This window comes from Acipenser ruthenus, chromosome 6, assembly GCF_902713425.1.
Source record: "Acipenser ruthenus chromosome 6, fAciRut3.2 maternal haplotype, whole genome shotgun sequence".
Lineage (NCBI taxonomy): Eukaryota > Metazoa > Chordata > Actinopteri > Acipenseriformes > Acipenseridae > Acipenser > Acipenser ruthenus.
This window is the reverse complement of record NC_081194.1, coordinates 23,504,981-23,520,655: the sequence shown is the minus strand read 5'-3', so window position 1 is coordinate 23,520,655 and position 15,675 is coordinate 23,504,981. Positions and strand designations below refer to the sequence as shown.

Below are 15,675 nucleotides of genomic sequence, written 5' to 3'. Positions count from 1 at the left end.
AGCGCACCTGGATTTTGGTTGTAGGGACCGGCCAGTCAGCCAAGGCTTTCACCTTAGCAATCAGCGGTCTGATCTGGCCGCTCCCTACTCGATACCCCAAATACTCCGACTCGCTCTTCCCAATGGCACATTTCTTTGGGTTAGCAGTGAGCCCAGCCTCCCGCAAGGATTGCACTACCGCCGCTACCTTACACAGATGACTCGGCCAATCCTCACTGTGGATAACCACGTCATCTATGTAAGCAGCGGCGTACTGCTGATGGGGCCGCAAAATGCGATCCATCATCCGCTGGAAAGTGGCTGGTGCTCCGTGCAACCCAAAGGGCATGGTCCTAAATTGGTACAACCCGAAGGGAGTCGAAAACGCTGTCCTCTCTCTGGACTCTGGGGTCAGGGGTATCTGCCAGTACCCCTTTGTTAAATCCAGTGTCGTCATAAAATGAGCCGTGCCCAGACGCTCCAGCAATTCATCTACCCGGGGCATGGGATAAGCGTCAAACTTCGATTTTTCATTAACTCGCCTGAAGTCAATGCAAAATCGAGTTGACCCGTCCGGCTTATCCACTAAAACAATCGGACTGTTCCAGTCACTTTGGGACTCCTCTATTACCCCCAGTCTGAGCATCTCGTCAATCTCCGCCTTTACTACCTGCCTTTTGCGCTCAGGTATGCGGTACGGCCTCTGGCGAACTAGCGCCCCCGGCTCAGTCTCAATGTGATGATGGGCTACTCGAGTCTGCCCCGGGACGGGAGAAAACACATCAGGAAATTCCGCCACCAACGCCCGCGCCTGACATTTCTGTGTTGGTGTCAGATTATCTGCAATCTGTACCGACCCTTGTTTCGCCAACACAGAAAGATCAGGTCCCAGGTCGGTGACGTCATCTGCTGGCGCCGCTAACAAAGCCTCCTGCTGTAACCAAGGCTTCAGCAGGTTTACATGGTAAATGTGCTTTTCTCTCCGTCGCTCCGGCTGGCAGATCTCATAATCCACCGTCCCAACCCGGCGTGTAACCTCAAACGGTCCTTGCCACTTCGCCAGAAGTTTGGACTCAGAGCTGGGTAATAATAGAAGCACCTTATCCCCCGGCTGAAACGTGCGCAACCGGGCCCCCCTGTTATATTGGGTCTCCTGTCTGTGCTGAGCCTGCTGCAAATTGTCATGCGCCCATTTTCCCACAGACTCAAGACGTTTGCGCAGGTCCAACACATACCGGACAGTATTGGTCGAATTGTCCTGCTGTTCCTCCCACATCTCTCTGACCAGATCGAGCACACCCCGGGGTCTCCGACCATACAGCAACTCGAATGGCGAAAAACCCGTGGAAGCCTGGGGTACCTCTCTGATAGCAAAGAGAAGGGGCGGAATCAGCTGGTCCCAGTAACGCACGTCACTACTAATAAATCTGCGCAACATGTTTTTGAGGGTTTTATTAAAACGCTCCACAAGACCATCGGTCTGAGGGTGAAAAACCGAGGTCCTAATGGTCTTAATCCCCAAAAGTTTACATGTTCCGCGGACTAGCCGGGACATAAAGTTGGTGCCTTGGTCGGTCAGTATTTCCTTGGGGATCCCCACCCGGGAGAAAACTTTCACAAGCTCGTTGGCCACAGATTTAGCAGACGCAGATCGGAGGGGAATGGCCTCTGGATAACGCGTAGCATAATCCAAAATGACCAATAGGTGTGTGTATCCCGCCGCACTCCTTTCTAGCGGTCCCACTATATCTACTCCAATACGCTCAAACGGAGCTTCCACTAGGGGCAATGGCACCAGTGGGGCTCGCGGGACGGCTCTAGGGCTAGCTTTCTGACACTCCCCACAGCGTTCGCAAAAACGTCTGACGTCACCATCCAGCCCCAGCCAATAGAACCGTGTCACGAGCCTAGCTTTAGTCTTGTCCCGTCCCAAATGACCAGACAGGGGAATAGCGTGAGCAAGCTGCAACAAATCCTCCTTAAAGGGCTGAGGAATGAGCAACTGGTGACGCACTTCCCCCGTCTGGGGTAATTTTTCAACACGGTACAAAAGATCTCGATTAATTTCAAAGTGAGGGTACGTGGCGGCGCGTCTGGGCTCGACCACACGACCATTAACCACCGCTGCTTGATCAAAGAGCCTGCTCAGCACGTCGTCACGCCCTTGCTCGAGTCGGAAGTCACGGGAACGAGCTAAAAAATCAGCTCCCATGGCTTCCAACTCGGGATCAGGTCGGTCCTGAGTGGAGGCAGCAGAGCCAGACCCCTGCGCTGACTCCGCGGCCTCCCTCCCAGTCTCTTCACCAATCGCCCCCACCTGAAACTTCTCGGACTCCCTCCATTGCCAGCCCTCATTCTTAGCGGCCCGGCGTTCCCGTTTAGTTTTGCGGGGTCTAAATCTGTGGCAATAGCAATCCGGGTCACGAAAGGGAAAGATCTCGCCAATTACTTCCTCTTTCTTAGCCAATAAGGAGGACGGGGCCGTCACAGCAGCCAACCAATTTTTAAACTGCTCGCAGTCCCGTCCCAGAACTACCGGTACCGGCAATCGAGGACACAACCCCAATTGCACTCGCGTCACCTGCTGGCCAATTTTCAGATTGACATACATTTTGGGATAAGTGCGCACATCCCCATGAATACATTTTATATGCACCTGTCCCGTTATTTGCTTATGCCCCGGTGAGATTAAGCTCTCTTGTATCAGGGACTGACTACACCCTGAATCTAAGAGAGCCTGGGTTTGTGTATCATCCACTGACACAGGAATCACAAAACCCGTCTGCTGGAGTGACTGATGGAATGGAACAGTCTTACCTGGTCAGATGAGGTCACATCCCATAGCAGGGCAATCCCGGTCGATGTGGCTCACCTCCCAGCTTGTTCCACACATCAGTGAACTGGTTTCTCGACAGGAAGCTTCAGCAGGAGGTCGAAACACAGGACCCATCAAAGGGGATCGACGGTAGGGTGGCCGCGCGAGACCCCGGTCCAACACCGCAGCAGCCCGTGGGTGACCCCACTCTGCCCCAGTTCTCGGGCCGGGATCTCCCACCGCCACACTCCGTCCAAAGACCTTGCTACCCCTCCCCCCCAGTCCCTTCACCCTCCCTGGGGCCAGTAGAGGGGGTGATGCCGGTGTAGCGCGGTTTCCAGGCAGCTTAGCGGGCGTTGGTTCCGCTGCCTGGTACTGCTCGGCCAGTTGGATCGCCAACTCTAGGGTGGCGGGTGCCTGCCGTTGCACCCACACCCGCTGTTCCGGGGCCAAGCACTGCAGGAACCGCTCGACCACCACTACCTCCACCAGCCTGGCAGTGGTGGTGGCTCCCGGGTTCAACCATCCCCGGGCGTAATCCTGCAACCGGTGCTCAATGGCCCTGGGGTGTTCCCCCGCAGAAAAGCTCTCCTCCCGGAATCTGCGGCGGTAGCCCTCTGGAGTAGCACCCACACGGTTGAGGATGGCAGTTTTTAACGTGGGGTACTCCATCCTTGCCACCGGATCCAGGGTGCTCGCCGCTGCCTGCGCCTCCCCCGTCAACTGGGGCAGGAGGTAGCTAGCCCAATGCTCTCGGGCCCATCCGGCAGAAATCGCCATCCCCTCGAACACCTCCAGGTAAGCGTCCGGCCGATCCTCTGCCGTCATTTTTGTTGGCCGCTGTAGCATTGGGTCGGGCGCAGCAGCTCGTACACTCCCCTGCCCTATCTCCGTCAGGGTTTGGCGCAGGAGGTCCATTATTGCGGCGAATTGCTGCGGGTCCATTCTGACTCCCTTTGCTATTGCACTGCTTGAATTGGGCAGTGCCAGTGAATCCCACTTCTGACACCACGTGTGGAAGGGTGAGGGTATTCACTGACACAGGAGACAGAAGATTTTATTTGGAAACACCGCACAGGTGCCCAGATTTATTTGTTCTTCTTATTGCTTGTTTTGTTTACTTTAGCCCGCAGAGGGCGCTGTTGTCCGTGGTCTGGATACTGCCGACAGTAAACCAGGACCACGGGGTTACCAACACAGGTATCCCAGTCCGTGCACCTTCAAGTGCTCAAAGATAATAATGAAAACAGAAGGCGAAAGGAAAAGGGAAAATAAAACACAGTAATAAAACTACAAACAAAAGTGCTGCTTATGCAGTGCCCCCACTGCCGCTAAGCCGGTCAGCACGGGTCTCCGTCCTACACTGAGCTTATACACTGGGGATGGCCAGGGTTCCCCGTATATCTATACACGTCCCCTCGGGTACGTAATTATTTCTTTTATTTTTTTTAAAAATTATTTTTACAGAAGGCTGTCCCCTCAGTCGGGCTCGCCTGCTCCTTATTTCACGCTGGCCTCTTCCGCCAGCGACACTGTACTTTCCCCAACCCGGCCACCCGAGTGCATCACCAAACCAGTTCTTATGGGCCGAGCAGTCTCCCAAGGCCCGCCCCTCAGCCACTCAGAGAGAGGGAAAGCACACACACACTCTTCCCCACCTCTCTGTGTCATCGCCATGACCGACAGGCGGATCCTACGAGACTGCTGCCCTCTACCTGCAGTAATACGGATGTGCCAGACAGTCAGTCCAGATCTCCCCTGTTACAGAGGGTATAAAAGGGTTAGGCATAGGATGATTGCTGTCATTACCAATATGTCAATATGGGGAACAGTAAAGAGCTGTCTGAAGACCCTCAGGCAGAAAAATATTTATTGTCATAAAGCTGGAGAAGGAGACAAGATGATTTCCAAGCATGTGAGTATCCCAGTTTCAACTATTGTTTCTATTATCCAGAAGTACAAGACTCATGGTACTGTCACAACGCTCCCTCGGTCTGGAAGAAAGAAGGTTCTTTCACCAAGAATAAGTAGAATAATTGTGAGGAAGGTTAATAACAATCCGAGATTGACTGCCAAAGATATTTAAAATGAATTGGCTGCAAGTGGGACTGGGGTTTCCATTTCAACCATAGGTCAAGGTATTGCATGGTGAAGGTCTCAGTGGTCACAGGCCAAGGAAAAAGCTACTCTTAGGAAAACGTCACAAGGACAATTGCTTGAAGTTTGCAAAATGGCATTTTAATGATGGCTATGAGTTCTGGTCAAAGGTTTTGTGAAGCGATGAAACAAAAATAGAGCTATTTGGTCACGCGGATAGTCTTTGTTTGGAGAAAGTCTGGTGAGGCGTACAAAGGTGGAGGTGGTAATATCCTTCTATGGGGCTGTTTTTCCTCTAATGGCACAAGAAATTTTTAGTTTCAATACATGGTAAAATGTATTCCATAGCATACCAAAAGATACTGGCCAATCATCTGAAACCCTCCGCTACAAAACTAGGTTTAAAGCGGAACTGGGCGTTCCAGCACGACGACAATCCAAAGCACACATCAAAATCTACTTCAGAATGGTTAAAGAAGAATAAAATCAAGGTTCTGGAATGGCCTAGTCAAAGTCCTGATCTAAATCCATTTGAGAGTCTTTGGTATGAGTTGAAGGCTGTGCACAAAGAAGTCCTCGGAATTTGAATGAACTGGAAGAATTTTGCGTTGAAAAATTGTCAAAAATCACTAAAGAATCATGCCAAAAGCTCATTGACAAATATCCTAATTGTTTAAAATAGGTTATTATTGCTAAAGATACCTCAACTAGCTATTAACTTAATTTTCCTTGTCGAGGTATGAATACTTTTGAATTAGCATTTTAGGAGTTTTGCCCAAAAATTGCTGAAATAAATAATTGTAGATCTCTATTTCTTGTAACTTTTTTTCCTCATCCACAAAAGCAAAACTTTTTCTACAAAAACATTTTCCTGTAATTTATTTGTTTGAGAAATTTCTAGAAATCATAAATTTCCACTGGGGTATGTAAACTTTTGACTACAACTGTGTGTGTGTATATATAAATGTAAGACAACACGCGGTTCCCCCAAGGTACCACTGTACCCTGGTCTCTTTCATTCATAAGAATATTCCTGGTTCCTGCTAAACAAAAATGGCTACGTGTGCAGATATTACCGCCTCCAAAATCGGACATTCTAACACCTACACGGCAGGTCCTTCGACCTAAACTCCCAGATACCTGACCCTTGTGTCTGGACCTGTTGTCGCTGGGTCTGATTCCCAGGTCATTGCACCAACAGGCACAATTGCTCTCCCTAGCTTTAATTATGCTCTCCCTGTGTCAGTCGTTGTTGCATTGTCACTAGGATCAGCACTTCTGCCTGCAGTTGCAGCCTTCCGGTCACCCACCTGCGCTCCAGCTGCCCCATCCATGTCGGTCGGGTCCCCTGTCGCCGGTTCTCAGTCCCTTTGTGGATGTGCCACAGTGTGGGACAACCCACCCCTTAATCCACCCCCACATAAGGAAAAAAAAGAGAGACAATGTTGGAATTAAAGAGGGCTGGTTGTGTTTTAAAGGGGTGGGGTGTGGTTTGAGAGAGAGAGGCGGGGGAGGTGGCCTTGGTATGGCCGAGTGTGCTACGCACAAGGGGGAGGATGTGTGGCAGAGTAGGGGGAGGAGAAAAGATGTAGTCCAGGAGGGTGCTGCAGGACAACATTCCCCAGAATGCCACGGGGTTACAGGAGCCAGAGGGGAATCATCTGGCTCCATTTTAAGGAGAAGCACCTGAGGCTGATTAAGCCTGGATAAAGGCAGGGGAAGCCCTATACACAGGGCTGAAGGAGGAAAAACCATGTGTGGAGCAGACTTATGTGGTCTAAAAGAAAAGGTACTGTGTGAACCTTGTGAATTGTTAAACAGCTTAGCCATCCAGTGGGTTAGTTAAGAATAAAGAAAGTTTAGTTAGAACTCTAACTCCAGAGAGAGAGAGAGAGATTTCAATATTGTGTATTTTGTCTGTATTCTCTAGTAACAGGAAAGAGGAGATCCACTATCATTTTCAAGTGTGACCAGACTGTGCGTAATGGAAACCCACAGCTGCTGAGTGAAACCATGGGATGTGCCGCCACGTTTGAATGGAAGACCAATCTGGTCTGCCCGCCCAAGAAGATGGAGTGCAAAGTGGTGTATAAACATAAGACCTATGACCTGCGCATTCTGTCATCACTAACCGGATCGTGGAAATTTAGTCACAATTCGGATTCGTAAGTCTGGTTTTCTTTGGCTCTAGTACAAGTATCTCCAAGTTCTAAACAGTGACAGTACATCATCAAAACAAACGTTTCAAGCTACACATAAACTATTGTGTTTTGAAACAATCATTAGGTGAAGGTGTCCTTAACTTCAAATAAGTAATTTTTTATTAACAAACAAACATAATCACCATCGTGTTTCCATAGTTACACCAGCTGTTAAATATGTGCTGATTTAATACTACTGCCTTCAATTTTAAGTCCTTGAACCACATGAATACAACATGATTATACAAATCCAAATTGTACTGCAGATCAGAATCAATTTTGAGTGCAAACATACAACTTTGAAGAAGCAGTTCTTCAAAGTTTTACTGATATTTCTTAGAGTAAGTAGCGGGGTTCCGAAAAATATAGCATTACACGGCCCCACGTGTTGCTACAACTGTTTAACATACCTGTAATTTCTTTTCATTGTTAACATCCTGACAGTTTTTTACGCTTATAACTTTAAGTTTGTTTCAAAGCTCTTTTCAAAATGGCCACTCTGGTGCACTGATAGTGTAAGGATTATTGCCCTCATTGTCAAACAGGTAACACAGCAATGACAATCCATGATGTTGTATGGAACAGAAAAGCCAGAACACTTGTTATGTTTGTTTTTGTTTTTTAAATCGCTTTTCCTCGTTTGCCCACTTTTTTTAATAAGCTTTACCATACCTCACTGTTCTTTACAGTACATACATAGGCTTTATCATGCTTTCAATATGCTTTATTACACTTTGCTATGCATTTACTATGGTTTGCACAAAAATAGTTGTATGTGTTAACTATGCACTGTCTACAACCTACCAGTGGAACCAAGAGTTCATTAGTTGTAGCTCTGCTTCTGGCTATCATGTGACTCCTGGAATTTGAGATGAAAAAATTATAGAAGATTTTGTACTTGTAATACAAACAATGTAGAGTTTGTATGTTTAATTATTTTGTTTGTTTGTTGTTATGGCCCTATTTTGAAAAAGCAGTAACCCTAAAAAAATTGTTTTACATTTTAGGTATTACGTGAATCTTTGCCAGGGAGTGCACGGCGATCTTACAGACTGCCCTGAAAGTGCTTCTATCTGCCGAAAGACAAATGGTAGAACCCAAACTTTGGGGCTAGTCTATACCCAGCAGATATATGTTCATGGTATGCTCTGTTTAATATTATGAAATGTGTATTGCTTATTATGAGATTGCTTTTTTCACTAGTATAGAATGCTACCTTGCGTATAACAACAGCATATCTGTTCGTCAGACATATTCATTTTAGGTATTTAGACACAATGCCCAAATGAGGTGGCACAATCCTGAGGATCGAACCACTTGGCCTGTATACTTTGGGAGGGAATAGTTCTCTTTTTGCCAGTTGATTTAAATGTTTGCTTTAAAGTCTTTTGTAGATGTTTGTCCTCTTCTATAAAGGCTCTATGATCAGTGTGTGTCCCTTAATAAAATGATGCCCATATGTCTGGTATCCCAACAGATGAGAAGATATATGTGAACTATTCCAAAGGTTATGATGCGTGTGGGAAAGGTATTCAGGCTAAAACTATTGTACAGCTGGAATGTGCAACTACATTTGGAACACCCTCTCTTGTTAAGTGAGTATCCTTGTCTTTACTTGTAGGCTTGTCCTGACCCATTAATTATGTTTGCATGTATTACTGCCTAAATATTTGTTTGGTTTACATTCATCAAAATGTATTTCTAAGCGATCTAAAGTAAGTGCTTGTGAATGCCTTATATTCCCAGTGCTTTTAAAAATAAGTTTCCATTTGATAGTTAAAGGACTGGGGATTCACCTGATCATATAGGATTTGTCTCTTAATGTATGCATCTCGGCACCTGTTTTGGAGTATTCCTTAGTTTTATGTGGTCTGGTGAGGGATTTTAATCCCAACATTGCCAATTAAACAGAATGTGAAAAGTAACCAGTAATCAACAATGTTTACACAATATTATTTGGCTTGTTGTTTACTCCTAGATGGCACAAATTAGAAAATATATATCATTTGAATTTGGATTTATCTGTGCATTCCTTTCTATATTTGATTATTGGTAAATATTGTGAAATTGTGAAACTTGTCCAAGAAATAGGGCAATATGTTTCCCTTGCTTTTGGCAAAGCATACTGCGTGAGACCTGTCCATTTAGAAAACCTTCCACCAGCTTAGTTATGCATCCCTGTAAGGAGGAGCTTGTATGAGTTTGTCAGCCTGCCGCACCTACTGCTACTAATATCTCATTAGCCATTTAGGCCTTCAATTTTCAATGCGTTGGAAAATCTAATGGCACACTTCACTTTGACGTGACTTGAGATGGCCACCATGTTGGGAATTTGTTGTTGCTTGGTAATAAAAGACCTAACTTTGAGATATTGGCTTCATATACCTACAGGACATGGATAGTGCAAATTGTAGCACTATGAGCTTCCACACATTACCCAACAAACATGCTCCTTAGGATGGACCATCCTCTTAGAGGGTGAGGAAGCACTTTCAGTCTCCATGCCCATTCAATCCGTGGCCTCTCTTTTTGAGAGTGCCTGCAAAGGTGCAAGTGACTATTGTTGATTCGATATTGACACCAACCAACTAATTTCACTTGATTCACACCCAGGTCAAAAAGTAGTGCAGTAGCCCAATATGCCACTTAAAAACATTCTCGGTTCCTTCTTGGCTTCCTTCATCTCTTCCTTCTTCCCTGGTTGATAGGGTTGATGAGGAGAATTGCGAGTTCTGGCTGTTATGGAAAACACGAGCAGCATGTGCTGTGAAGCCACAGGAGGTCAGAATGGTAAATGGGACCATCGCAATCCCAGCGACGGGGGTAAACTTAAATCTTGGGAATATCTTTTTCGGGTAAGGAAACAAACTCAAAAGTGTACATCTCGGGGTCATTGTAGAGTCCCTGCAGCCTCAATGCTTATAGATAAAAGGCAACCAGCATTGCACAGACTTGAAAAAAGCCAGCCCTGCTGAAGTCACCAAGTCTTTTTTGTAGTTACTTTTTTGATAACTCTTTTTTAGTTTTTTGATAACTCTGCAATAACATGTACTTGCACAGATGGCTTCAATATAAACTTTCCTCCAAGTTTCTGATTGAGTGTTTAAAATTACAAATTAATGCTTGTCTGATAACGTTCTGGTTCTAAAGGCATGTTTTCCTTTTAGATTATACAATGCGTCCGGTGATATCAGGCCAAATGGAGACAAGTATGTCTATGAAATCCAGCTCTCGGGAATTACACGCTCTTCAATCAAAGCATGCATCGGAGCCAATATCTGCCAAGTGAAAATCAATGGGGTTTACAACCGACATATTGGATCTTCAAGTGAAGCCAAATACTTTGTTAAAGGTAATCACTTTAAGCTTCTGGAAATTACTCGCATTTACTCATTTGAATTAAACAACTAGATGCAAAAAGATAAGAAGCTTTCGTCAAGCACACCACAACAGCAACAGCCTCAGCCTGTGTTGACTTAAATGACCCCTGTGTTTTAGTAAGGTTTTAAACAGGAGGCTATTGATTATACTTTATACAAACACTGCAAGATGAGCATTAACACACAATACGTAGGCAAATACATTTTGTATTAACTTATTTTAACTGTGGAATACAGTCTTATAAAAACAAAACAAAAACTTAAAGGGTTAAAACTTCATACAAATATGTGTTTTGTGTACCACAAATATTGGGGTAAATAAAGAATTGGGGGTGGGGCTTTTGTTTCCTGTGGCAGGCACCATAGCAGAGATATATATTTTTTGTGGTATAATGAACTGTCCTACCCAGTCATTCTGCTTTGGTTGTGAATGTATAATATTAGGGGTACCCCTGCACTTAAAGAAGTGATTGGTTATTAGGATATGTATCATCTATAGTATTGAGGAGTAAAAAGATATATGAAGCACAAGGGCTCTTAGTGGGGTTAAATGAGCAACACATGCACTATTTTTGCATTCATCAAAAACTGAATTAACATTTTGGCGTAGAATGCTCTTGAGCGGCTGGGCAGTGATGCCACAATATTTAGCATAAATGGAGTGCGAGTGTGGTAATATGGCAGCAAATGTCTGCCCTTTCTTAGTAAATTACCCAAGTTCAAAAACAGCAGTGGAGTTGATTTTAAGCCTTAAACCACTGCAGTATTATAATCCATCAATATTCGATCATAATAAGTCACTGGCATTAATAAAAGGCCACCTGTTATGTCCACTTTGGCCAAAACCAAATGTAGTTCTTTCTGACAGCTGTTGCCTGTACCTGTTCCAAGAAAATGTCTTCAACCTTTTTTAGATGATAATCTGGATGTGCTGATTCCCTCTGACTCTCCTTGTGGTCGAGACAAATCCAAGAAAGTATCCTCTACCATACTGTTCCACTGCAACCCATCAGATGGAGTGGGTATCCCAAAATTCCTCCACGAGACCGACGACTGCCAGTACCTCTTCATTTGGCACACAGAGGCAGTTTGTGATCTTCAGTAAGTAGGAAGGCCTCCTCCAGGCTATTAGAGGGCATTCTGTAACGTTTTTTGTATTTCTTTTCCTTCTAACCCTTTGCAGTCCATTTATTAAGTGCATGTCAGGCGGGTCAGGTCCAATTTATTTTCACACGCTTAATTTTAGACGCACTGTTTAAAAGTATTTTTTTTCCACAGTCAAACGGGTTTAAAAGGCCCTGCATATCAACAAAGCACTCACTAGGCATCTCCAGCCCCGCCCTACCCTTTCGTTCGCTATAGCTTTCACATATGCTAATAAATAAATAATAATTATTATTATTATTATTATTATTATTATTATTATTATTATTATTATTATTACTATTATTATTATTATTAATAATATTATTATAATAATAATAGTCGTACATACCGATCGATCATCTCCTGATCACTCGTTTTATCACCAAACGCCTCAATAATGCGATCCAAGTCATTATTTTATTACTATAACATCTCCATTTTTTTGTTCGTCTCGTCTCCGCTCCTGTCGCTCCCACTCGGCCATTGAATGGTTTTCTCGGCTTTTTCCGTTTTTTGCGTATTTTTGATTATGTCGGACAGGGTCCAACATTGGACCTGATAGGAATAATTGCAATGTCGGACCAGGTCCGACATAGGACCGCAAAGGGTTAAACCCATATCTCTCCCTGGGAGTGCGTCAGCACACACTGTCAAGGTCACGAGAGGACTTGGCGCTTGTCTCAAAGTCTCTCTCCTGTGCCTAAATGTATATACCTTCATGAAGCTGTGAGCTATAAGCTTTGCATGTTGCCAGCTGGTTATTATTAACATGCTAAATTGTAGTATTTCCACTAGTAAGTGGGGCGCTTTTCTTGAGTTCAACTAAAGTGCACCTGGTTTAGACATACTCTCGCTTCTTTTCAACTTACATGTCAAACCGCAGCTTGGTCCCTTTTCGTAAACCCCTTTTTTCTGTATTCTTTATTAAGTTGTTTTGTTGTTACACAGACAACATCTATTTTGCAACTTTAATGTCTGGTAAATTCAGTTTATATCAATAATATTAATCCTTTCTTCGTTCATCTTTAACCCTACAGGATGTGCACTGATCCTGTAAGCAGGTACAATGTGATACATTTGTATGGGTATTGTAAATGTATTTAAGGTGTCTAATTCTGGCTGTGCCTTGCTCTTTATTTTACTCAGATTAGATGGAAATAAGTCCAGTGGTGGAGACGGTGAGCACATGGGCTTGTCTGGCCGGAGTCAAGCAGTTGGAGCGGTACTGAGTGTGCTACTAGTGGTACTCACAGTCTGTCTGCTCACTTTACTGCTCTACAAACGAGAAAGGAGGTAGGCTAATGGATTCATTTATTTTAATTGGGATTTGCTTGGATTATTTGTGTTTTTATTTTCTATTTTCTTTTTTTGCAGGGAAATTGTGATACAAAAAGTTACTGCCTGCTGCAGAAGAGGAGGGAATGTCTCCTACAAATACTCAAAGGTATGAGAGCACTTCTCATGTATTAATGTGTATAAATCTGAACTTTCAGTTATAAATACAGACAAGCCAACTGTAAGATTTAACTGGCAAAGCTGTTCAGATGCTAATTGATTGTTTACTGTAATGTATGAGGCAACAAAACCACATAATTCCCAAAAATGTATAATCTACTGTAGTTTACCAAAATCGATCTTCTGAAATTAATATAGTATAGTAGTAAGGCACTACAAGTCATATTGTCAGACTTTTGAATGAAAAATATTGATCTCGGGCTTCATTTGATCAAAACCAGGAGAAATATAATGAAGTTTAATTTCAAAACCAGGATTTGATCTTAACCAAAATTATCTTAAGCTGGCTTCACCATAGTAACATGTGTTGACTTTCTTTTTTCCACATCGATGAAGCTTGCTCGTCTAATTAAGTTTCCTATAAGTTTTGATTTAAGTGTTTTTGAAGTTGCGGATTACACTTTGTTTATCATATCAAAAACATTCTGAAATCTTGTGCCTTTTTGCAGTCCAAATGAATAGATTTGTATCTGTTTGTCTCCCTTTCCCAGGTGAACACAGATGAGGACGGAGGACAGGATGAGACAGAATGGCTGATGGAGGAGATAGCAGAGCCCAATTCCAGGCCGTCCAAAGAGAATCAGGAAAACGGACACATCACCACCAAGGCGGTCAGCTCGGACGCCTTTAGTTCTTTCCACTTGGACGAGCAAGACAGCGAGGATGAGGTGCTGTCAGTCCCTGACGTCCGGGTCCACTCCGGCCGTCCACATCCACAGCAGTCACAAGCCTCCCAGCACAAGAAGGCCATGACGAGGAGGCCCTTCGTGGATGAGAGTGATGAAGACTTGGTGGGACTCCTGGGGGAGGACAAGGAGCGGAAGGTCAGACCCAAGCGGAGAGAGAATCCGCCACCACAGAGTAAGAAGAAGTCGGACCTGATGAATGCAACTTCCTTCCCCGATGACAGCGATGAAGACTTGCTGAAGGTTTGATTCTGATTCGATGTGCCTGACTGCCAGCAAGGAGATGGGACATCTACCCACTGAGCGCCTGCCTGCCTGCCTGGGTCACCCAGTCTGCCCTGACGAAATGTTTCTATAACATGCCAATTTTGTTTTTGATTATTTTTTGCATTTTAATTTTTTTTTTTCTACTACCACAGTACTTTACGTTTTTTAGAGTAAAAACAAAAAGATTTGATTATTTCAGTAAATCCCTCTCGTCTGTCTGTATTTTGCAAACAGAACGGACTCTTAACTGTGGTCGGTCTATATTAATTTGTGCAAAGAAAGCCTGCTGTGTGTTCCGTTTTTGAAATGCGAAAAAAAAAAAAAAGTGCTTGAATTGCTGTATTTATTGAAGATGAAGACTTTGCCAGAAGATCACAGGAACGGTACTCTGAAGCAGGGGGAGTTGACACATGCCAATATTTACCAAGGAATCAGTTGTTCTGTCACCCCTTTTTCATGTCTGCTAATGTCATGGCTGGTGCACAGCAAACACAGTGCCTGAGTTACTGATTTTTCTTATGAATTAGCTTTTTTGATTTATATGAATGACTGATCTAATATATTACTTGTATCAACAGATAGAATAAATGTAGCTCCATTAATTCAACACATATCTACACTGGACTTAAAAGGGGCCCTTTTATCGTTAGTTTGGCTTTTGCCACAGTTCCTGTCATTCAATTTGTTTAGCTTTTTTACCTTGTAGACCTAGCATGCTTATGTTATTTTGAAGACAACAGAGGGGTGTATATGGTCTTTGGGGCATCCTATGCTTACATGGTGTTACACTGCGTATATGGTTCTAAGTTGGTCATGTATTTTTAGATTACCCTGGAAGAACCACCATGTTTTTGGTTTATTTAAAACTGATGGTACTAGCTGAAGGCTGGTAGAATCCTACAGTAGGTTTTTTTGAAACACCCATTCAGCTACACTCAAGAAAATATTTTTTTTATTGGAAAATGTGCAGTGCTGGTGGTTTAGATTTGTACCAGGTTGCAAAAAGGTTAAGACATTTGAGGAATATAGTGTTTCGTACATAATAAGTAAAGTACCTGTGTAGGTACTTTATTCAATGTTCACTCTGTACTATAAAAAATGTCTCTACAGTATTTGCTTTCACTCTGGCATATTCGCCATGACTGATAATTAATGCCATACACCTGTACCAATTGTTTGCTGGTATCAGTATCCATATTCCGGCTCCTTCCTGCATCAGGTGATCCCTGCTACAATATGTTTATAATCGATCTTCCAAAGCAAGGCGGTTTGGGACGGTTCTGTAGGTACAGATGATGTGACTTTTCTGAATACTTTTTCAGTTGTATTTTTCTTTAGTCCTTTGGAAGGTAATTGTTTTTTTTTTTATTTTATTATTATTATTATTATTATTATTATACATGTATTTGTATGTTCTTTTTTTGTTTGCTATTTAAAAATCACTTTATTGGGTGTAAGATAAGGTGTTGCATTATTTCAATAAAAAGAATGTGGAAATGCTGTTTTACTTTCATTGTGGAAGAAAAGTTGTAATTTATAATGATAAAGTTGTCAATTCAAATAAATCAAAAAAAGATTTGAGAAAACCA

General features: G+C 43.6%; 1 protein-coding gene across 1 annotated transcript in view; it reads left to right on the top strand.

Annotated features, from left to right (window-relative positions):
• igf2r (insulin-like growth factor 2 receptor) overlaps positions 1 to 15,675 on the top strand; it is a 70,986-nt gene extending 55,311 nt beyond the window's left edge. Inside the window, exons 40-48 of the mRNA XM_059025269.1 lie at positions 6,822 to 7,056; positions 8,100 to 8,233; positions 8,570 to 8,687; positions 9,801 to 9,947; positions 10,260 to 10,444; positions 11,387 to 11,573; positions 12,765 to 12,911; positions 12,993 to 13,062; positions 13,625 to 15,675. Coding sequence (XP_058881252.1) covers positions 6,822 to 7,056; positions 8,100 to 8,233; positions 8,570 to 8,687; positions 9,801 to 9,947; positions 10,260 to 10,444; positions 11,387 to 11,573; positions 12,765 to 12,911; positions 12,993 to 13,062; positions 13,625 to 14,068 — 1,667 coding nt within the window. The 3' untranslated portion in view covers positions 14,069 to 15,675. The remainder of the gene's footprint in view (positions 1 to 6,821; positions 7,057 to 8,099; positions 8,234 to 8,569; positions 8,688 to 9,800; positions 9,948 to 10,259; positions 10,445 to 11,386; positions 11,574 to 12,764; positions 12,912 to 12,992; positions 13,063 to 13,624) is intronic.